Source organism: Periplaneta americana, chromosome 11 (genome assembly GCF_040183065.1).
Source record: "Periplaneta americana isolate PAMFEO1 chromosome 11, P.americana_PAMFEO1_priV1, whole genome shotgun sequence".
Taxonomy (NCBI): domain Eukaryota; kingdom Metazoa; phylum Arthropoda; class Insecta; order Blattodea; family Blattidae; genus Periplaneta; species Periplaneta americana.
In genome coordinates, this window is record NC_091127.1 from 132210119 (window position 1) to 132231372 (window position 21254).

At 38.9% G+C, this 21254-nt stretch overlaps 1 protein-coding gene across 1 annotated transcript in view; it reads right to left on the reverse strand.

The window, feature by feature from the left end:
* LOC138709337 (uncharacterized) overlaps positions 1 to 21254 on the reverse strand; it is a 439964-nt gene that overhangs the window by 30246 nt on the left and 388464 nt on the right. The window contains exons 43-46 of the mRNA XM_069840036.1: positions 15728 to 15888; positions 12663 to 12831; positions 5395 to 5588; positions 505 to 634 (exon numbers count right to left, since the gene is read on the reverse strand). Of these exons, the coding sequence (XP_069696137.1) occupies positions 505 to 634; positions 5395 to 5588; positions 12663 to 12831; positions 15728 to 15888 (654 nt within the window). The remainder of the gene's footprint in view (positions 1 to 504; positions 635 to 5394; positions 5589 to 12662; positions 12832 to 15727; positions 15889 to 21254) is intronic.

Sequence of the window (21254 nt, forward strand, 5' to 3'; positions counted from 1 at the left end):
ATAAATAAATAAGTAACTAAGTAAGTAAATAAATAAATACTTAAGTAAATGAATGAATAAATAAATAAATAATACGTAAATAAGTAAATAAACAAATAAACACGTAAATACGTAAATAAATAAATAACAAGTAAAATAAAGTAGCCCTGACTATAGATTGCTACATCATTATCATCACAATGCAGAAGCCAATAATACTGCCCATCTGCAGAGTAATATGACTGTTTCTGGGAATGAGTAACTTGTGAAGAATCCTCCTCTTTCTTGGGCTATTATTCTTTTAGTGTTTAATGGAAGTAAAATGCTGGCAATAAACCCTCACAAACATCATAATATTAGTAATAGGCTTAATAGTGGAAGCAACAATAATAATAACTATAACAATATAGAAATAAACATATATAAATAAATTCAGGCGCCTTTGGTACAAATTTCTTTTTTTTAAATTGACCGTAATAGAAATTGCCAGCAGATGGCTTCCGACATAATGTATGTTTCGTTTACCTTGCTGAGAACGATTCTTCCACTGGTGCGGTGCATCAGGTAACCGACTACCACCCCCATAAAGTACACGGTGAGGCGATGTGTGGGTAGCACATACGTCAGTTTGCCCGACGCGTACAGCTGTGACAACCTGCAAGGAAGGTTTAGTATCCAAGTTATTAAAGACAAGAAGGAAGTATGTTCTGTAACGAGGCAACGAGATGATCTGTAGCCAGACTGTGGAGCCGTGTCCTTGAGCGGGGAAGCACAATCGCGGAAGATGTTGCTAATGTTTGAGACGGTTAGGACCTAAGGCTACTAAATACAGGAAGGTCCGAGAGTCTTGTCCGTCACCCCCCCCCCTGTTTGTATGTTGATGTGAATTCATTTTGAACATGTCATAGCAGATGTGTGACAATGGTTGATACTTTACGTTCCAGCTTGTTTAGTGATCCAAAGGCGGTGTGGTTTCTCTGTGGGGAATAAAGCAGCTTGTCTCGAAAAATCGATACCAGACAATTGAAGATTTGAAGCAAACTGTTAGGGAGGCATTCAGGGAAATCACACCGCCTTTGCTGCGGAAAATTTCACACAGGACATGGCGCCGAATCATTTTGTACCGCGACAACGATGGTGCCCATACTGATGTTCTGGATCACTAAACAAGCTGGAACGTAAAGTATCAACCATTGTCACACATCTGCTATGACATGTTCAAAATGGATGCACATCAACATACAAACAAGGGGGAGGGGGTGGAGTGACAAGACTTTCAGACCTTACTGTAAAAGTTTAAAGCCTTGGTATTGTATTTCACGAAACTTTCTGGCCCAAAACTCGACTTTTGATTCACCTTAGAAACAAATGGTTTTCGTCTGGGAATTCTAGCATTGTACTCAGCCTTATTCAGGATCATCCGAACAGTTCTAACATGAACGTCCTTACCTACATCTTCCTTCAGCTGTGCTGTAATCTTCACAGTAGAAACCATTGGAGTTTCTTTGCTTGATCCACTATTTTCCTCTGTTTCCTTGGACTTAGCTTCGATGGCTGCCAGTTCTGGATTGATTCTGAGCCGTCTTGAACTTCTTGTATCGTTTAACAAAGTGGAACACTGTTGTTTGACTTCTTTGCACTGATTCTGCGATCTCTGCATAAGTTTTGCCCCGTTTGAATAGCTTTAGTACCATATTTCTAATTTCAAGCTGGTCTCCGTTCCTTTACGTCCCATGTTCACTGTAATCGTTACTGATCGAGTAATGACGAAGCACACTTTGTCTCTATGAAGAGGAGAATACGTACTTAACAAATCGACACTTAATTATTAATTCAAGGGGCTTGTTTACTAACTCAAGTGTGTGTTCCAATACTTTTGTCCTAGCAAAAAACAATCGTGTGAAAAGGATAATAATTTTCTGTCCTATAGGAAGGGAGTTTTAGATTAATGTACAGTAGAAAGAGAAGAATACACTTCATATTCAAGCAAACTAATACAGGGACATCACTTTATTTTTACTAACATTTTTAACATTAACCTGGCTATACTCGGAAACACTGTTACCCCCCCCCTTCCATTACAGGAGATTGGGCTTACTAGTGCAATATGTAAACAAATCATTTTACTAGCTATAGGAGAAGAGAAAAGTAGTGTATCCATTTATGTTACAGGGAAATACAGTATTACGATTTTCAGTTCATTTACTTTAGTAGGTTATTTTACGACGCTTTATCAACATCTTAGGCTATTTAGCGTCTGAATGAGATGAAGGTGATAATGCCGGTGAAGTGAGTCCAAGGTCCAACACCGAAAGTTACCCAGCATTTGCTCATATTGGGTTGAGGGAAAACCCCGGAAAAAACCTCAACCAGGTAACTTGCCCCGACCGGGAATCGAACCCGGGCCACCTGGTTTCGCGGATAGACGCACAAACCGTTACTCCACAGGTGTGGACCAGTTCGATCATTACTTTTACAGTATTTTATCAAAAAACAGTGGAATAGTAACATTTTTTTTTTCACAGACTCAACTCTTCAGGCGGTTATATTCATTATGTAATGTCTACTTTACTCAGCATATTACTATCCTAATTTATACCTGAGAATTTTGTGAGCACTTCCGCAAGAAACCTCGATTTCTACAGCTAACTTCTTGACCGACTTATTAGGACCTCGGTGCATCCTTTCTCTAGCATCTTCTATATCATCTTCTGTCACCTTTGTTGGCCATATTACACTTTTCTTTCTTTCTGTACACTCCGTTGCTCTAAATTTATCTACCAGATTAATGACATTTCTACTAAAATATTTCGTAATGATATAATCAGGAAATTGTGAAAAAAAACTGTTGTTCACATTCGGTTATATTGTAATTCCAGTTTCCATCATCGTCCTTCATACCTACAAACAGTAAAACAAAACTCTTGTTTAAATAATGCTGTTAAGTACCGTACCATATTATAGGGTAACGTACTTTCGGTAACTCTAATCTTCACTTGTGCTCAGTCCACACAAATAAATTCAGTTATGCTACACACGATACCAGTGTGAAAATAAACTTCAATAATATAAGCTCTTTCTTCTATAGAAAATGCAACATATTTCTGAAACACACTGTACTCTTTATTTCACCGCTAGCAACAGCGGCCGTAAGTTTGTGTGACTGACGTTAGCAAGGACATTAGTGAAAGGGGTGGAAGTCAAGTACATTCAGAAACGCAGGTACAATAAAAATTGAAGTAAAAATAAAATGATGTCCCTGTACCTCTTAATCTGTAGTAAATATAAGCATAACTCATTGTCAAAGCCCACTTTTCCTGTACTTATATCTGCGGCTGTACTTATCTAAGTACTCTTTTCTCAGTCCTACTCAACTATTTTTCGGAGCCAAGATTGCCGAGGTGAAAATTACAATATTTCAGAGTTGAATCAGGAAAGCAATTGTTAATAGATCTGTGCGCTGCAATTTCAAAATCTAAAATTATTGTTGACGGATTAAAGAGCCCGTTTCATAGCCAGGCTTTGGTCCTGGGCACAGAAACGCATTAAGTTCAGAACGCATGCACGATAGTGTTGTGTTGGCCGAGTGGAGTGGGAGATGGAGCGCGCCGTTACTTCGTGTCTCAACATGTAAACAGTCCGTCACAGTACGGCACAAAATATATTTCACCCCGTACAGATGCAGTATATACAGTACATTCCTAGTGTAGACAATAAATGCCTACCATTAAAGTATTAACGTGAGTTGTAACCTTCAATCAGGTGTCTCTACGCCGAAGCCTGTTACACATACCGCAGCCAAGCAGCAATAGGCCTACACGCAACGGTAATGCACATCACGGACCCATCTGTGCTGTTGCAATCGGGTGACTGCACATGAGTCATGACGTCATTTATACTCCGTGTACTCTAAACCACATACTGGTTACTCTGTGTTCCTAGGCCGAAGTCTGTTCATAACGTGAAAATTTGTCACCACACGGTTACGTAAAATGTAACACTTTTGCTCTGAAGTAAACAGTAAACAACTTGACAATACATGAATCATTATGGTTTTGCTTGAAATGTTTCACACACGTATAAAACATCCCGCCTGCTAAAACAATTTAAATGTTTGAACATAAGTACTGCAAATTACTTTTACATGTAAAAAGGTAGATACCTGAATCGAAGTTTACATTACAAAATTGTTCCCCTTCATTTGTTTGTATTGATGCATTATGTAACAGCTCTAAAGCCTATTGCGCTCATCGCGGGGCTATTGGTATGTGCTTCTTTCTAGCTCTGTAGACTGCTAAACGAATGTTCAAGTTATCTATTTGTAGACACGAAATACTAGTATCAGTACCATTTGACAATGATTGACAAACAATTTTATTTAGTGGCTGTGTGAATTCACCACATGCTTTTTATGAGCTATATACACTTCCATATCTCTGTCATCTAACGACAAATGAACTGTAGGCCTATATTTTCGCCCACTTCACGTAAGATTTTAATTCCTCACAATTTGTTTCGATCTTTGCACAACACTTATTCACCGCACATCTCCACGGTTTAACTCCTGTCTGCATGTCTCGTTGAAATTTATATTTAAAGTTACTGAAGAATATACATTCTGCACTACGATTAGTAACAGAGCTTAAGAAGCAAATCTAGTCTTTCAGGTGAAGTTCCCTGTAAAGCAGACTTGAATAATTTCAAGGGAAAAATTGTTCCGGGGCCGGGTATCGATCCCGGGACCTCTGGTTGAACGTACCAGCGCTCTGCCAACTGAGCTACCCAGGAACTCCACCCGACACCGTCTCAACTTTTCCCTTTATATCCACACAACTCGCGTGGGCTGACGAAACGCCAGAGACCCACATCGAGTGCACACAAACTCTGTGTGACTTAGAATTGTGGTTTTCTGTTAACTACACAGTGACGTATATATTATGCAAATGTAGTCTCCGCACAATTCTGCGAGAGACACGCTCCTCTACTGCTTTTTAAACTTCTCTCGAACACTAACACAAATTTTTCGTATTGTTAAGTGAATTATAAATCCTTAAGATCGACGTTAGGTATCTCACTCTATTATAACCCCCCCCCTCTTCCTGAAAACATGTTATACGTTTTTTTCTTAACAACTGCTTGGTGAGCCCCCGACGTAGCTCAAGCGGTAGCGGGTTTGTCTGCTGATCCGGAGTTGCGCTCGGACGCGGGTTCGATTCCCGCTTGGGCTGATTAGCTGGTTGGGTTTTTCCGAAGTTATCTCCAATCGTAAGGCGAATATCAGGTAATCTATCGCGAATCCTCGGCCTCTTCTCGCTCAATACCATTTCGCTATCACCAATCCCATCGACGCTAAATAACCTAGTAGTTGATACAGCGCCATTAAATAACAAAGAAACAGCTGCTTGGGATACATACGACACGCCATTGTATAGGATAGTCGTCAATCGCTTACTGTAAATGACGTAATAGCGCAGAAAAGTGGATGCGGCAGCAGCGGCAACTATCACGATCATTCCCAACCGGCGAGACCTCCACAACAGGTAGATGAACACGGGGGACACGACGAAAAGCTGCATCTCCATCGCCAACTGGTGCGTGTGTGGTGAGCACTGCAACAATGGAAGAAATACAATGTTCTCTCTTTCATTTAAAAACATTTCTAAGGCACGAAACATAAAAATTGTTACACGTTACACAGTTTCTCTTTATACGCTTTACACATTACACATTTCAGCTTCTATATCACATTACGAATAATATTTTTGTGTTTTTTTAACTGTTATTTAAAAGACATACATAAATGAACTCATATTTTTGCAAACCGAAATTGGTTCATTTATAAATTGTATTGTTTTATTGTGTATATATATATTATATAATTAATTCTGTAGAAGTTCTCATGATGTAGGTACGCAACGAAAGGGGTGAGCAGTGCAAAGGTTTGCATAGGTGAAGGAGAGCAGCTATATATAGAACGAACAGAATAAATACTGTCCTTAATAAGTGGAAAACATTGCATTATTAAGAAAAGCAGTATTCAGAGACGCTGAGTGGAAAAATGATTCAACCCATAATTAGAGCTCTTTTGTCTTCCCAATTCTAGGAAATTTTCCTTCATAGCTGAAGCTAGAATTAAACCTTTAAAATTGAAATGTACGCATAATGAGAAGGAAATACTTAGCTTTTACAAATTCCTTAAACTATAAACTTTGTTCGAAGATTCGTAAATTAGCAGCTCAAATAAGCTTGTTATGATTTTCGGTAACACATAAGCCACTATACGTACCGTTAGATTTTCATGAAACTAACAAACCCAACATTACGTAGATTTTCATAAACATAACAAGTCCAACATTATGCGCGAAGCTATTCGATTATGATGAACGGACTGTTTGGATTTGCTTCTTTAAATAACTTTTACGAGACTTAATAAGGTTGATATGAGGGGGAATTCGAAGAGAAGTACTCGAGAAGTTTCGAAAGTTTTATACATAGACGCAGTTATTCTTAAGTCATTTCGTATTATATTCTATAGGTACCCTTTTGTTAGTTATTCAAAATTATACATTATATAACAACTTCTGTCGTGAAATAATTTTATTGCTTTTATAAAAAACATGTGAACAAAAGTGCAAAGAGTTAATTCATCCCCACTTTATAATGACCATTTTGTTAACCTCTGTCTTTTCGTCGCTGCTATCTGTACAGCAATACTGCAGCCAGATAGCATGCGATTGAATCGAAGGTCGTTCACGAGCTATTTCTTATACATCCCTAGCATACCATATTCACTTCTAATAATATTTTGTTTTTACAAAAATCAGTATATAAAACTTATAGCTATGTCTTTCCTTTGCAAGTGTCTTATAATAAATGCTCAAAATATCCTCATTTATCATGAATACGTGCATCAACCAATCGTCGCATTGACTCCCGGATGCGCTGATATATCGGAGAATCTCGACTGTCTTTCAGCTTTCAAATTATGATCACGAAGACTCTCTCTATACGGTACGCTAGATTTTCATACAAAAACGACTTTAAATGCCCCTACAAAAAGAACATAACAAATTTAGTTCGGGAGCGTGAAGGCCAAGGAATTGGTCCACATCTACCAATCCAGCAGTCATGGAACTTTCAACTGACAAACATACGAACATAGACATTGAAGTGAGTAGTAGCTCCATCATGCAAAACATTCGTGACTGGTGGCATCGGTAATGGCCGGTAATTTTCTAACAAAACAGACAAAGAACGATTTCTTTCCTCAGTCGAGAGTGTAAAAAACAGTTATAACAAGAAAACAAAGAGTTTCGCGATCTATGTCCATGTAACATGTTTACATCCTCTAGATGTGAGTAATATTTCCTCAAAATTTTGACGTATATTTTAGTTACACCACGTATATTTTGATATTTGAAATCTAAGGGATCGGGAAGAAACATATCAAGTTAAATTTTATATCATATTGAATTCTTTATTGCTTCCGTAAGTGCTATTCATTTAATTTATGTAGATATTCTTTTATATAATGAGAAAGTAAAAATATATGTCCTAAATTCATTAAAAGTGCAATTACTTGTTCTGAACATTTACTAAATCATATGAAATTCCATGGATTAAAATATCGTCGAAATGTTCTCTTACGCATAAGCTTTTGGAAGAATACAATTCAACCTTATTGATTCCCTGCATAAATCGCTGATATTTTGTTTTTGTTCTTACTAATGTGTCTCTTGCGGAATTACATTTTTCTTCTTTCTTCCAGTAGAAATCACTCACTGTAGTTCTAATTTGCACCCTCTTCAAATGCTTCTACAGATACTGTCTCATAAGTAATATCGGTTTTTGGAGCAAACGTTTAGGAGTATTTTGCAACAAGAAACTCACGTAAACTTCAAACTAAAGATCATTAGATTCTATGGTCTTCAGCCACCTTTCAACGAGGTATGTTGTTTCGCGACAGTACCAGCTTCTGGTCTTTTATAAGAAGAATTCGGTGATACCCATTTCAACGTATTCCAAGTTTTGAAAATTTCTTCCACGCAGGATATGGGCCAGGATTCAAATAGATGGCGATCTGAAAGCGCAAGTCCAGGACCATATGGCGGGTGTGGTAACAGTTCAATTTCTCCGAATTCCTGGATTGTTTCCATTGTTATTCGTGAAGTATGGAGTCTCACATTTTCCTGTTGCAAAAGAATTATATTTTGATTAAATACGAGGTCGGACAATAAAGTGAGAGATTGATTTTTTTCCCATATCAAAAGGCAACTCTGAAGCCTCCTATCAGAGATATGTTTGGCCTTGTTCCTTCCTCCATCCGAATTCCAACTGGCACCAACCTCCAGGCAGTAAGTGTGGAGTAACTGCTTGACTAGTGGAGTTGTGTGTTCAGTCCTTATCAATAGGTACAATGAAATCACATTATATCGCTCATCGATATGGCATCTTATTTTTTGTGTGAAACTCGGTGAAAATGCCACGACAACGTATGGAAAGCTTAAGCAGACTTTTGGAAATGAAGTTATGTCAAGAGAATAAACTTTCCGATGGCATAAAATGTTTGCCGAAGGCAGCAGCAAAGTTGAACATGAACAGCAATTGCACGTACAGTTGATAACATTTCCAGGATAATGAAGTTGTACAAACTGATAGGCGATAAACAGCCAAAATGATAGCATAACAATTGAACATAAATCGGGCAACTGTTCGCCTCATTCCAACTGAAAGCTTGGGCATGAGAAAAATTTGATCGAAAATGGTTCCAAAAACTTTCACCGTGCAACAGCAAAATGAACGGAGAATGTGGCTGCTCATCTTTTTCAACACTGCCGCAATCTTCACCCGCCCTTGCTCCATGCGACTTACTTCCAAAAGGTAATCAGTTGTAAAAGGATGCCATTTTCAAACGATATAAGATGTCTAAAAGCCCGTAACCGAGGCATTAAAAAGTCTCAAAAGATGAGTTTCACAGTTCTTATCAGCAGCGGCAGCAACGTTGGAATAAATAAAGGATATCACATTGTATTTTGTTAAAATGTAAATAAAAGTGTTTTCTTAACCAGTCGCATTGCTTTATTTTCCGACATCGTAATGCCAGGTATCTCTCACACAAAACTTCATGAACTCATTCAGCTGTTGACAATAAAGATCCACATCGACTGCACGCCTGTACAAATCCAAAGTGAATCACTTCTTCAAAATTCCACCAGACACAAAACATTACTTTGTGGCCGCATCCATTTTCATTAACGACGACTTTTATGGGCTGACGGAAGTCGAGCTACTGTTTTGAGGTGTCAGGGTCAAGGTGATATGCACATTTTCATCTCATGTGACAATTCTCCTGATAAATCTATCATCCATGGGAATAGAGAGAAGCTGACAAAAGACTTTCAGTCTGCGTTGAAACTGTTCAGTTGTCAATTCATGAGGAACAGATGGACAACTTGTTTGATTTTCTAGGAGTCTTACTGTGGCGTCGCATTGCATCTTTCGAAGCACCATGCTCTTCTAACAATCTACGAGTACTTTTTGTGGATTTTCTTTCAAACCTTTGACTGTATTCTCAATATTTCATATCTTAGACCTTCCAAGACGTTGTTAAAATTTAATGCTTCCTTCTCCTATGTTGAAACATTGTAATCATCGTTATGCTGACTAATTACAACTCCACATTTTTTGGAGCCGCGGCAGCAGCATATGGATATTGTTTCCAGTAGTGCATTAGAAGAACTCTAGTCTCAAACTTCATCATCTCCATTTTTATATTGTTTGTATTGATGACTTAAGATTGTCACATGCTCACAATGCTCTGCAATAACCACAGCGTCCTGAGAATTGCATTCTCCAAGTACATAAAGTCATTAAAATCTTACAAAATCACAAAACTTAAAATAGCGACATTAATCTTCATGAATCTTGTTCTCTTCTGGTATAAATCATTGATTATTACTTCTAATGTGTTCCTGTAATAATATAATTATTTTAGATGACCTCCATTTTCCTACACTTCTTCAAAGCAAAAGAATTATACTATTATTGTTACTTATAATTCTTACGTTTTTAGAGGATGACGCCAAACTTTTGATAATGGACCATTTTTTAACAGAAGAGGCAAGTCGTCCTTCAAGAACGCTTTGTAACTTCATCGACATTGTAGAAAACGAGTTAGAACAAGAAAATAAAACGTTTCCGGCCTAAGTTCATATAATATGTTTTCATCTTCTACACGTGAGTAATGTTTCCTCAAAATTTGACGTAGTGTATATTCTTTTACACACTTGTATATTCTGTTAAGTTACTTGGGATCTAAGAGATCAGGAATAAACATAACACATTTTATGCCAATTAAACGCTTTTGTGTTTCTATAAATGCTATTAATTTCATTTTTAAACATCTTTACCTGTATTGCAAGAATAATGATAAATGTCTTCAATCCATTAAGATGGATATTACGCCATTTATTTCAGGAAATTATTTCTCGTATCGATGTTCACATAAGATTATAGTGCCAAATAACTTATGCTCTCAGTTTATCTCTGTGTGTTAATCATACTGTGGCAACCGTGATGGAAAGTTCTCGCTGCCTCGGGAGTCGAGCGCGCGTCAGGCAGAAGGGAGGGTGCGCGGGAAGGAACGAGGCGGAGAGGGAAGACGCAAGTCGGTGGGCGCTGGGCCGCGGCAGAGAGGGGGATGGAAATCGACTGCGGCGGAAGTAACGAAACGTCTGGAGACCGATTGTTGTAGAAACGTCGGGAAACAGTACATTCCAGAAGTGTGATCTAACAAATAACAGCGAACAGCCTTCGAGTCGGTCAAGTTCAGTTCCAGTTGAGCCTGTGTAGTTACACAGTCAGCTGCGAGAAAGCTAGACGTATCCAGTGGAAATCTTTGGTTCGAAGTACAGTGAACGTAAGTACTGTGGCAGCGTCCAGGCTAGGGTAACTCGTCCGGATGTCGTAGGTTCGAAATACAGTGCACTGACTCTGGACGTCTTGGATTCGAAGTGCAGTGGACTGTTATCTGGAAGTCTTGGGTTCGACGTACCGTGAACTTGAGTGAGTGAGCTAGAAGAACTAGCCAAGGCGAACGAACTGTGAACTGAGAACTGACAGTTTTGTTTTGTAAATAGTGCTTTGTGAACATTACTTGAAATTAGGAGTACATTGTTGTTTTTCTCAACAATAAATGTGAATAGTCATTGTCATTCTGTGGAGTGCAATAACGACTACTTTGTTGCAGTGTTGATTGGAATACCCATTGTTGACGGGTGTGATTAAAGATAGAAGTAAAAACCACATTGTTGTTATTATTATTGAACTAATAAAAGTAACAATCCAGTACATCAACATGGTCCCTGGCCTTGTGTGGGATTTATGATAAATAAAACGACTTTGGGATTGGTTTCGTCCAAAGACTTCTGTGTGGTATAGCCATAATTTTCTTATACCGTTACCATCTCCACATCGATCGTCTGTTTTCAATAGTCTATTCTACAGGGACATCACTTTATTTTTACCATCATTTCTAATATTAACCTGGCTATACCTTTGGATTAATGGTTGAGAGCCGGAAACACCGTTTGCTACCAACTTTCACGACTGGAGTTCGATGACACCGGCGTAAAATACAAACAAATCACTTTACTAGGTATAGGAGGGAAGAAAAGTAGTTCATCCATTTACGTAAAGTAGGAAATATCGCGATTTTCAGTTTGATAATTTTCATTAAGTTTTCTTTAATCAAAATACAGTACTGTATTAACAATAAGTGTTTTTACTCACGAACTGAGCTATCCATTCGGACGTATTCATTATGCAGTGTACAGTCTACTGTCTACAGCACATTAGCGTACAATATAGAGAATGAAGTGATATTGAAAAATAATCATAATATGGATATTTAAACACAAACTCGAAAATGATGGCCTTTCATATCAATATAGGCTTCAATTTTTTTTTTTTTTTGCAGATTATCGAACTATAGACTAATCTACCTAATTCCGATTATCAGTTTTGTTCTTCGTACTAGTAACTCATGTTGAAATAATTCTTTACCTGCTCTATAAGAGATTACCGTATGTACTGTAAATTCAATCTTCACTTCCACCCGATCCGAAAAGATAAAATTACTCAGACATGCTATATATTGTCCTTCCAAGTGGTTTTGTCGCAGGATCGTAGAAAGGAGGGAAATAACGTGACAGTTAATTAATTAACGAGACCCTTTTATTTAAGTTATTTTAAACACTTGTATAACATTACGTACTGGTCCAATTCCTAACAGAAATTAATGTTTTCAGAAAAGCGCTAAGACAGCCCAGCCACTAGACTTTACAGAGGGGCAAGCAGAAGTGAGTGGCGAAATCGATATGTGACATAGGCAAAAGGACGTCAATACCTGTGTGCAAATATTATTCAATATTGAAAGTTTTTTCTTCACTGGAAAACGCGAACACTTTTGTGGAACAAACTATACTCACTATTACAGTGCTGTTTGTGTTTACTATGACCGTAAGGCGACTTTGACTGTATACGCTTGGTTCTGTATGGAGAGCGGTTGGAAGTTTAATACTAGAGGGGATGGGAGTGAAGTACATTCAAAAACGCAGGTACAAAAAACATTGAAGTAAAATAAATTGATGTCACTGTATAAGAATGTATGAATACCAACACACCATGTTCTCGACACCAAGGTAGTTGTGTATGTAGAGAAAATTTTTCCACATGTTGTTCTGACAGAGATCCCCGTGGTGTTTTATCACCTGGTTCCACAGAGGACCCGACCCCAGGTGACTCAGAATGTACGTGCTGAACAAAACGATGGCCAAATGGCATGGCGTTATCCTGAAACAAGATCAGCGAGTCTAAATACAGGACTAAGTAAGGCTGGTATTCATAGTCATTTGGAAGACGCAAAGTATCACTTTTCCGTTGCACAGTCAACACTTTGGTGCAAAGGAACACTTTGGATGATAGTGTAATTCCGACCACAGTTTGAGCCGAAAGTGTCACTTTGTAGAAAAATGGCGGACGTCTTGGAAGTTGTCGAATTATTTATTAGAACGTGCGGAAGAGGTGGCACAATTAGTGGACAATGTACGAAAGCGCTACATTAGGGTTAGACCTAAAGAACCCCGTGGAATTTTATAATGATATAGAATAAAAAAAAAAAAAGTTCCGATTTGATAAAGAAACTGTTATTGAGATGGCTTATCTTTTCCATGACCGGTTGACAAAAACGAATAATAAAGGTTTGCCAGTGCCTCCAATAATACACTTCTTGATTGCATTAAAATTCTATGCTACAGATATGTACCGTACATTAATACCTATAATATTATAGTTCAGGTATTTCTGTAGTAACATTCGTATATTTTTAACCTCAATTCGATGAAGTGATATGTAGGTATATAACCTATTTTTTATTACTGAAACGAATTTTTTAACTTAAATAACATTAAACTAAGTTCAATCTATGTAATGTAGGCATAACTATCTTAAATTAGCATTAAGAGATCTACGTGCCTGCCTTCTAAGCAGATTCCATAATTATATTGGGTTTAAAATGATTTTGATTTTTTGTTGACTACCTGTATTTTTGAGATAAGATTTATCTTGATGTTGATATAATCATTACTGTTTTGATAATATATATTCTCACGCTGGTAAGCAATACATCAGATATGGCTGCTTCTGCTGAGATACTGTCTCTAGTTCATTTGCAGTCATAACCTCACCATGAAAAGAGATCTCATACTATTACGTATATTTTGTTTTGCATTGTAGAAAAATTTGGCATTAAAAATATTCCTAAAGAGCAGGCAATAATAGAAACGAGAGATAATAATAATAATAATAATAATAATAATAATAATAATAATAATAATAATAATAATAATAATAATAATAATAACAGTAGTAATGTGTTTATTTCATTCTTTTTTTTACGTCCATTCACTATTCACGAAAAAGACAAAAATAAAAATAAAGGAAATAAAACGTTATATCAATGAAGCAGATACGTATAAAACATAACCTAACGATATAAATTTAATTTTTTATATATGTATATAACAAAACTTAACCTACTCAGTCCAACTTAACCTAACTATATAAACTAATAGAAGATATGTACAAAATCTAACCGAACTATATAAATCAGTGGAACGGATATATACAAAACCTAACTTAGCGACATAAATCAATGAAAAAGATATGTACAGAATCTAATCTAACTATATAAATTAATGGATCAGCTACGTATTGTACAAAACCTAACCTAATTTCACCAGCAGTATCACTACTTAAAATATTATACATCTGAACTGACTGAAATAATCTAAACTATCGGCAACAAAAACTAGAAACTGAAATAAAACAACCTTAAATATATATTTTCTTTCTCGCGCGATCAATTAGGCTCCCAATTCAAATCACAAGCATTGTAATTTGTAGGTTACACATTAATTTGTTATTGTTTGTTCCCTTGTTTTGAAAGCATTGTGGGACTTCTGTGGCCAACCAAATTGTAACTCTGCACTTTGCTGGCGTAAAGTGAGACTTTGTAAAGTGCACTTCTTCAATCGTCTATGAATACCACTAATATGAAAGAGCCACTTTCGTCTAAAGTGTCACTTAAAAAGTGGTGATATAAAGTGTCGACTAGGAATATCAGCCTAAATATGAAAGTTGGTTGCATCAGATGACACAAACTTTTTCAGTGTACTCATTATGTAGCAATCAATATAACTATTACATTAAGTAAAGATATAGGCCTATTTGTCTTATATTTACGTATCTAACGCTCAAAATTAAACAAAATCGTCCCGTTTACCATTCCATTGATTAAGCAAGATTCTGTATAATAATAATAATAATAATAATAATAATAATAATAATAATAATAATAATAATAATAATAATAATAGTAATATCATTATCCAAGACAAGTTTACCTACATTATAAGAAAAATAATGAACCGTCTTCAAATATTTCTCTTTCTGACGGAGACCTCGACTATATACATTCCACAGATATATTATCCTGTCAATGAATAAGCTAGGCACTAAGATATTCAATAGAATTTCCATAAAACTCACAGGAAACACTAAGATATTCTGTTTCGAAATAAATATCATCTCCTTCTAACGTAGCTAAAAGTTGCTTAATTCATAACGGAATAAAATTATTTTCATTCCTGAAGTTCAATATTTCTTTTAATCTTGATAACGATATAGAAGTCTCAACTGCTGTTACTGTCCTCACTTTCAGTTTTGATTGTGGCATCATGAGAAAGAAGCAAAGTTGCATTAGGAAAATTCATTCACAACAATGCCTAAAGGTCATTAAACCATATTAACAATTAACACTGAAAATCCGGGAAATTTGAGGATACATAATTAAATCCGGGAACATTCTGGAGAAAAAATGTTGTCTGGGGATAAAAGCAAAATCCAGGGACCGTCCCAGGGAAACTGGAACATCCGGTAACCTTACCAAATAGGCCTGTAATAACTATTTATATCCTTACCTGAGATAAAGAATATATAATTATTCTATCATAGTAAAAAAAACTGAAAAAAAAAATACAATTACTATAAATATAATAATCATGTCATACACATTAAGTCCATTTATATTTTCAACTTCTCTCTCTAACAAGTTTTCTTACAAAAGACTATCCAAGACCTGTATTATTTCCGTTTTCACTACGAGACACAGTTTCCATACGATTCATACCTGAAGTAGCGGGTTAAGAATTTGTCCCATAGTGGAATCCTCTTGCTCCTGTCAAGTTCCCTCAGGAAACTGATTGATGTCAGAAGTCCGTCAAACAATACGAAAGAATCTGTGTAGATAATCGAAGTTCTTAAAACCATAGACAAAATATGCGAGTGTGTCTGAAACAAAGGTTAATAGTGAACTATTTGCCAACATCTCCATACTAACTTATTACAGTTTTGAGAGTCCATTCTTTGACAGTGAAACGGCACAAAAGTACTTTTTCAAAGCTGAAGATCTGAGTGAAATTGCCGGTGAGTCTAAGTGGAAACTCTAGAAAGTTTCCTAGAACAGGCTCTGTGATTTCACACTTCTCTGCTCTCGAGCTCCTTGAGAGGGGAAGCATAGCTATAAGAGCAAAGTAGGGGGAGTGGCAGTGGAAGGGATGGAGATGTTTAAATAACGGAGAACACAACACTCGACTCTACTCGTATTGCGAAAGGACAGAGCACATTTAAATTTGCAGACTTACAACTCGCAACGTTTCTTCCGGCGGCATTGCCTAGCCTTAGTTCCAAGTCCAATGTTGTTTGCCCAAAGGGCAATCTGTTTTAGGGACTTATATCTATGCCCTCTTCAGGTTATGATATTTCCTGGACTGCGACAGTTGAGGCGTGGTCCCGGCTTGGCTTCACTCGTTGGACTCTGCACGGGTCGGCGTCCTTCTCCGCTCACACCAGGCTGCTGCGGTGGCCTTGGGTGTTGTTATTCTTGCAGATTTTAGTTAACTGGATGAAGCTGCTCTCGGTATTGGTTGTAGCTTCCGTTTGTCGCGTGGCCCTATTAAGGGCCGCTGTTGGTTGTTTGTCTGTGGTTGGTAGTGTCACGTTTCAGTGGTACCAGGGATAGTTGCAGTTTGTTGCCCACAAAGTGGTGAGCTACTTGTCTTCGTAAGAGTCGTCTTGCTGTCTGGTTAGCTGTTGCTAAAGTCGTCCGTCTTGTCTTAGGTTGGGCGTCTGTCGTGAGAAGTGAAATTGTGAACATCACAATTTCATCTCGCAGCCTGTTAATTTGTTCGTCAATGTAGCTTTTTAATTTCTGCATTGAAGATTTTAGTGCTGTTGCTACGGGTTGTTCGGTGTTAGTGTGTGTCGGTTCCGTTGTTGTTTCTGTCTTCTCGGTCGTTGTCGGGTTTACCGCACTAGCGTACGATAATCCAGGTCTTGGTTCGGGAAGCTGGGTCGGACTGGATTGTAAGGATTTAGGAATTGGTGGAGGGATCTGTTGAGGTATTTGTACCGGGATGTGGGTTGGTGTTTGTTGGGTTGGGTTATGTCGGGGGTAGTTTGGACAGCGTGCTTGGCCCGTATAGTGGGTATCGCTCTTGCAGCTGGCGCAGAACTTGACTTTGCTGTCTGGTGGGTGTTTGCATTTGACGGGATTTTTTCCGCAAGTGAAACAAGTCTTGTCGTTTTGGCAGTCGGTGTTGTTATGTCCATACTGGGCGCAGTTCTGACACGGTCTGTGGAATACTGTCTCGTGGGCGGGCTCGACCTTGTAATTACGTCCGGCTATGTTGATTCCACATAGAAGTTGGTCGGCTGTGGTTACGTCCTGTACTATAAGTCGAACGATCTGCGTCGGTTGGTTAGTATGGGCGGAAGTTATTCTTGAAATGCGCTTGATTCCAGGAAACTTTTCTCGTAGAATCTGCAACAATTCGTCCTCCGGGATCTGGGTGCCGACATTCTTCATGACGACACTGATCTCTCGGTTTCGTGGACGTCTTTGTCCTTGGTGAGTTGGTGTAGGGATTATGTAAATTTGTGCGGACGGTCCAAAAGTTCTGGCCGGTATGGCTTTAACAAATTGTTCCGCCTCGTTGATCGTCGGAAAAGTGAGTGTTGTCGTTCCTGTTGTGTGGGCCCAGTACTGTCTAGGTGTTTCCATGTTTAAGTTGTTTTGTCGTATAAGTTTCTGGATGAACAGTGGGTTATTGTTGTCAGTCGTGTATCTAGTGATTTTTGCAGTCGTTCTGCTCTCCGGCTGTTCACTTGCGCCTGTGGTTTCTCGGTCTGGTGGTGGTGTGGGTGCACGTGCATTCTGGGGAGCAGGTTGTGGAGTGGGCGTGACCTTCTTGGCTGCCGTGGTCGAACAGGCGCTCGCGGTTGGTGGAGTCTTCTTGCGCCTTGACTTGACCTTCAGCCAGTCTGGATCTTCCTCTCCTTCGGAAGAGGCCGATTCACACGTGGTGTAGAAGTATGAGTGCTGGATGTGTTGCATTGGAGGGGTGTCGGATCTGGTGGGTTCGGAGGAAGGACCTTCTGAGGGCCGGTCTGGTTTCACAGATCGGGATGGTGCAGGAGGGTTCGTCGGTAGTGTCCAAGGTCCTTGTAGTGTTGCGGTCGGTGGCGTAGTATAGTGGGCTGATTTCCCAAATTGTTTTGGGTCGGGTTTCGTAGATCTCTGCAGTTTCTGTCGTGACGAGAATGTGAACACTCTCATTCTTGGTCCAAGCGTCAACGTGTCGGCCCGATGAGGTGGTTGTAGCGTCGCTAGTAGGTCTGGGTCTGCGTCTTCGACCATTACTGATCGGTCTGCTCTTTCGGATGGCCAGTTCTATAGTTCAGTCCATGGGTCTAATGTTGTCAATTTAGTCGGTCGCTTAGTTGACTCATGCGAGTCTGTTGTAGGGTGGTCGTGCGTAGTCTTGGTGGAGTCATTTGTCGTAGTATGGTCAGTCTTCTTTTTCTTCTTTCCCTTCTTCGTGCTGGTTGGAACGGTGAAAAGTTGAACACCATCAATTGATCACGGAACGGGGCGAGGAGGAGTTGGCTGGTGTTTGCCGTTAGGATGGTAAGACGCCGTCATCTGTTGTTCGATGACAAAGCAGGTGAAGGCCGTCGGAAGAAGCGCCGTGAAATCTAAGCTGCAATTTGAGAGGTCCCTGTCCTTGAGTGACCTCGTATGTTTAATAGACTATTAATATTATCTGAACTAGGGCATACATAATTTATAATAAAGGTGGAGTATATATGGGGGAGGGCATATAGGTCCGTGGCCCATTTCTTATAGGGCTCATCCCGACATTTGTCTTACGCCTGAGGAAAACCACGGAATACCTTAGGCAGGATGAGTTGTCTCATATAAGAGACTAGCCAATTTGGCTATTATGTAGGAGGTCATGAGCCTTGTTGATTTGTCTCAATTTCGAGACCAGCCATTTGGCTATATGATGGCTCAATTGCGAAGAGGGGGGGAGAGATGTAATTGTTAATTAGGGAGATTCATGGGGATATGAGTGCAGGTCCGTGGCCCATTTCTTTTAGGGCTCATCCCGACATTTGTCTTAGCGCCTTAGGAAAACCACGGAAAAACCTTAGGCAGGATGAGTTGTCTCAATATCAGAGACTAGCCAGTTGGCTCTTAGGTTGAATGACTCTATGAATCGATGGATATATACTAGCCAATTGGCTCTATTAGATTTCCATCGATCAACAAAAGTAGATAATGTTATGGAGGGATTTTGTTTAGCCCAGTTAAGACAAGGTCATTTTACAGCGGTTGCACTATCCAAGGAGTCTCATGGAGTTGAGTCGTGGCTACCAAAACCTGGGAGTAACGCCAGCCTCCCTGTCCTCCTGTCTCAATAGTATAGCTAATGGACCTGTCTGGTGTCTACGCCGTAACCTAGGATCATACTGGCCGAGGCCAGATATGAGCGGGTTGGGGTTAGCACGAGCTTCCGCATACAGGTTCCTAGCCAGTCGAGCAATGAACTCGTCTATGGTTGGCAACTCTAGTTCATCATGGAACTTTCTTCTCGAGGCGACTCGGGGGAGATGGGTAATGAGTCGAATCACCTGGTTTTGGACAACTTGGAGTTTACGGAGATGGGACACTGCCGCAAACCCCCATGCGGGTGAGGCATAGGTAATGACAGAGCGAATGAGGGCCTTATACATGGTAAGTCCTACCCTCAGGTTGTCAGGAGTTAAGGCCGCCAGAATGGGATAGTGTCTAACTATCAGCCCGTTGGCCTTACGGAGAAGGGATTGGATGTGATTTCGGAAGTTGAGATGAGAGTCCATAATGATCCCTAAATATTTAATTTGGTTCATCCACGGCATTTCTCGTCCGAAAAGTGTGATCGTCCCTGACGACTGCTGTGTCAAGTGAACGTCGCGGCGGTCCGCGCCCACCGCTGCTGCTGCTCATCTCAAGGCCACCTGGAGATGATGCGTAGCGACGAGTTCTCGGTGATGCTGGAAGAGCCTCAGTAGCACGTCTCTGTACCTAGTCCGTCGGCAGAATGATGATGATCTAGCCTTAGTTATCGAACATCACACCTGTTATAGTAGGACCGTCGGATCTGTGCCCCTTCAGCGCTGTCGTCTTTCTTGGAAAAGTTAACGCCTCTACTCACTCCATTCCACCAGGTTTTCTCCCACCACGTCAAACTTCAGGCCACGAACCTTGCCGAATAGGGGTGTTGCCAAACTTCCGTCAAAAAGTGCCATGTCTCATGAATATTGCTTATTAATAATTTGAAGTTAATTATTATTGATTCATATTTTAATTTAAGTAGGTCTAATGACGCTGATTGCTTCTACGTTTATGTGGAGATAATTATATCATTACAGTGGCTAATTGTTGGCTAAATGGAATTTACGTGAAGGGAATCTATTTCATTTCTAGAAAGAAATGTTTTCGTCACAAATACTTTTTCTTCACCTTATTATCTTATTTTGTTAGGTTTGGAACGTGATCTTGAAGGCCTAATAAAATTATAAAATTGTAGGAATGAATGAACACATAGTCATGTACCCTCTTTCTTTCTCATCCGGGCTAAGGACCGCCTATGGCGAAGTTAATACTTACTACGATCTTATTTACATATATACGTACTGTATAACATAAAATGCCGATAATGTGCAGAAGTTATAATTTATTCTTATGAAATTAATTTATATATTTACAAAAGACCAAGACTTGTATTATGCATCATATTACAGAAGGCATATCCCGGACATATCTGAATCTGAGTCACTACTTTTGCTGCTGCTGCCTTCACCCAAGTTGATAACAAACCTAGCTACTTCCTCTTCTATTAATCCGTAACGTTTCTTTCCCACCTTGGAAATTTATTGCTTTCCTCGCAACCTTCAATAATTTCTTCAAAGTCGGAACTTCTTTCCGCATGGTATAAAATTCTTGTATCTTTCTTCTTAAAATACATCGGTCCATATCATCTACAAGAATTAAAGGTTCACTTGGACTGTTCCTCCCTGGTGATTCTAGCTTTTCATCTCCTGCACAGACTCCTTCTCGCCTGATTTTCTTTATTAGGCGCTCTGATTATAAATTAAATAAAAATATTGTATTTTATCAGTATTAGTTAAGTAAGTAATTTTGATAGGTAATCAATTGAAATAAAATAAGCTTCATCTGTGATCGCAGCTGCTCTTTTCGTTGCCTGATTTATAGGAAACAGATATTGACCTGTTTGTTTCTCTTCATCACAAAATGCTATTACTTGCTTAAT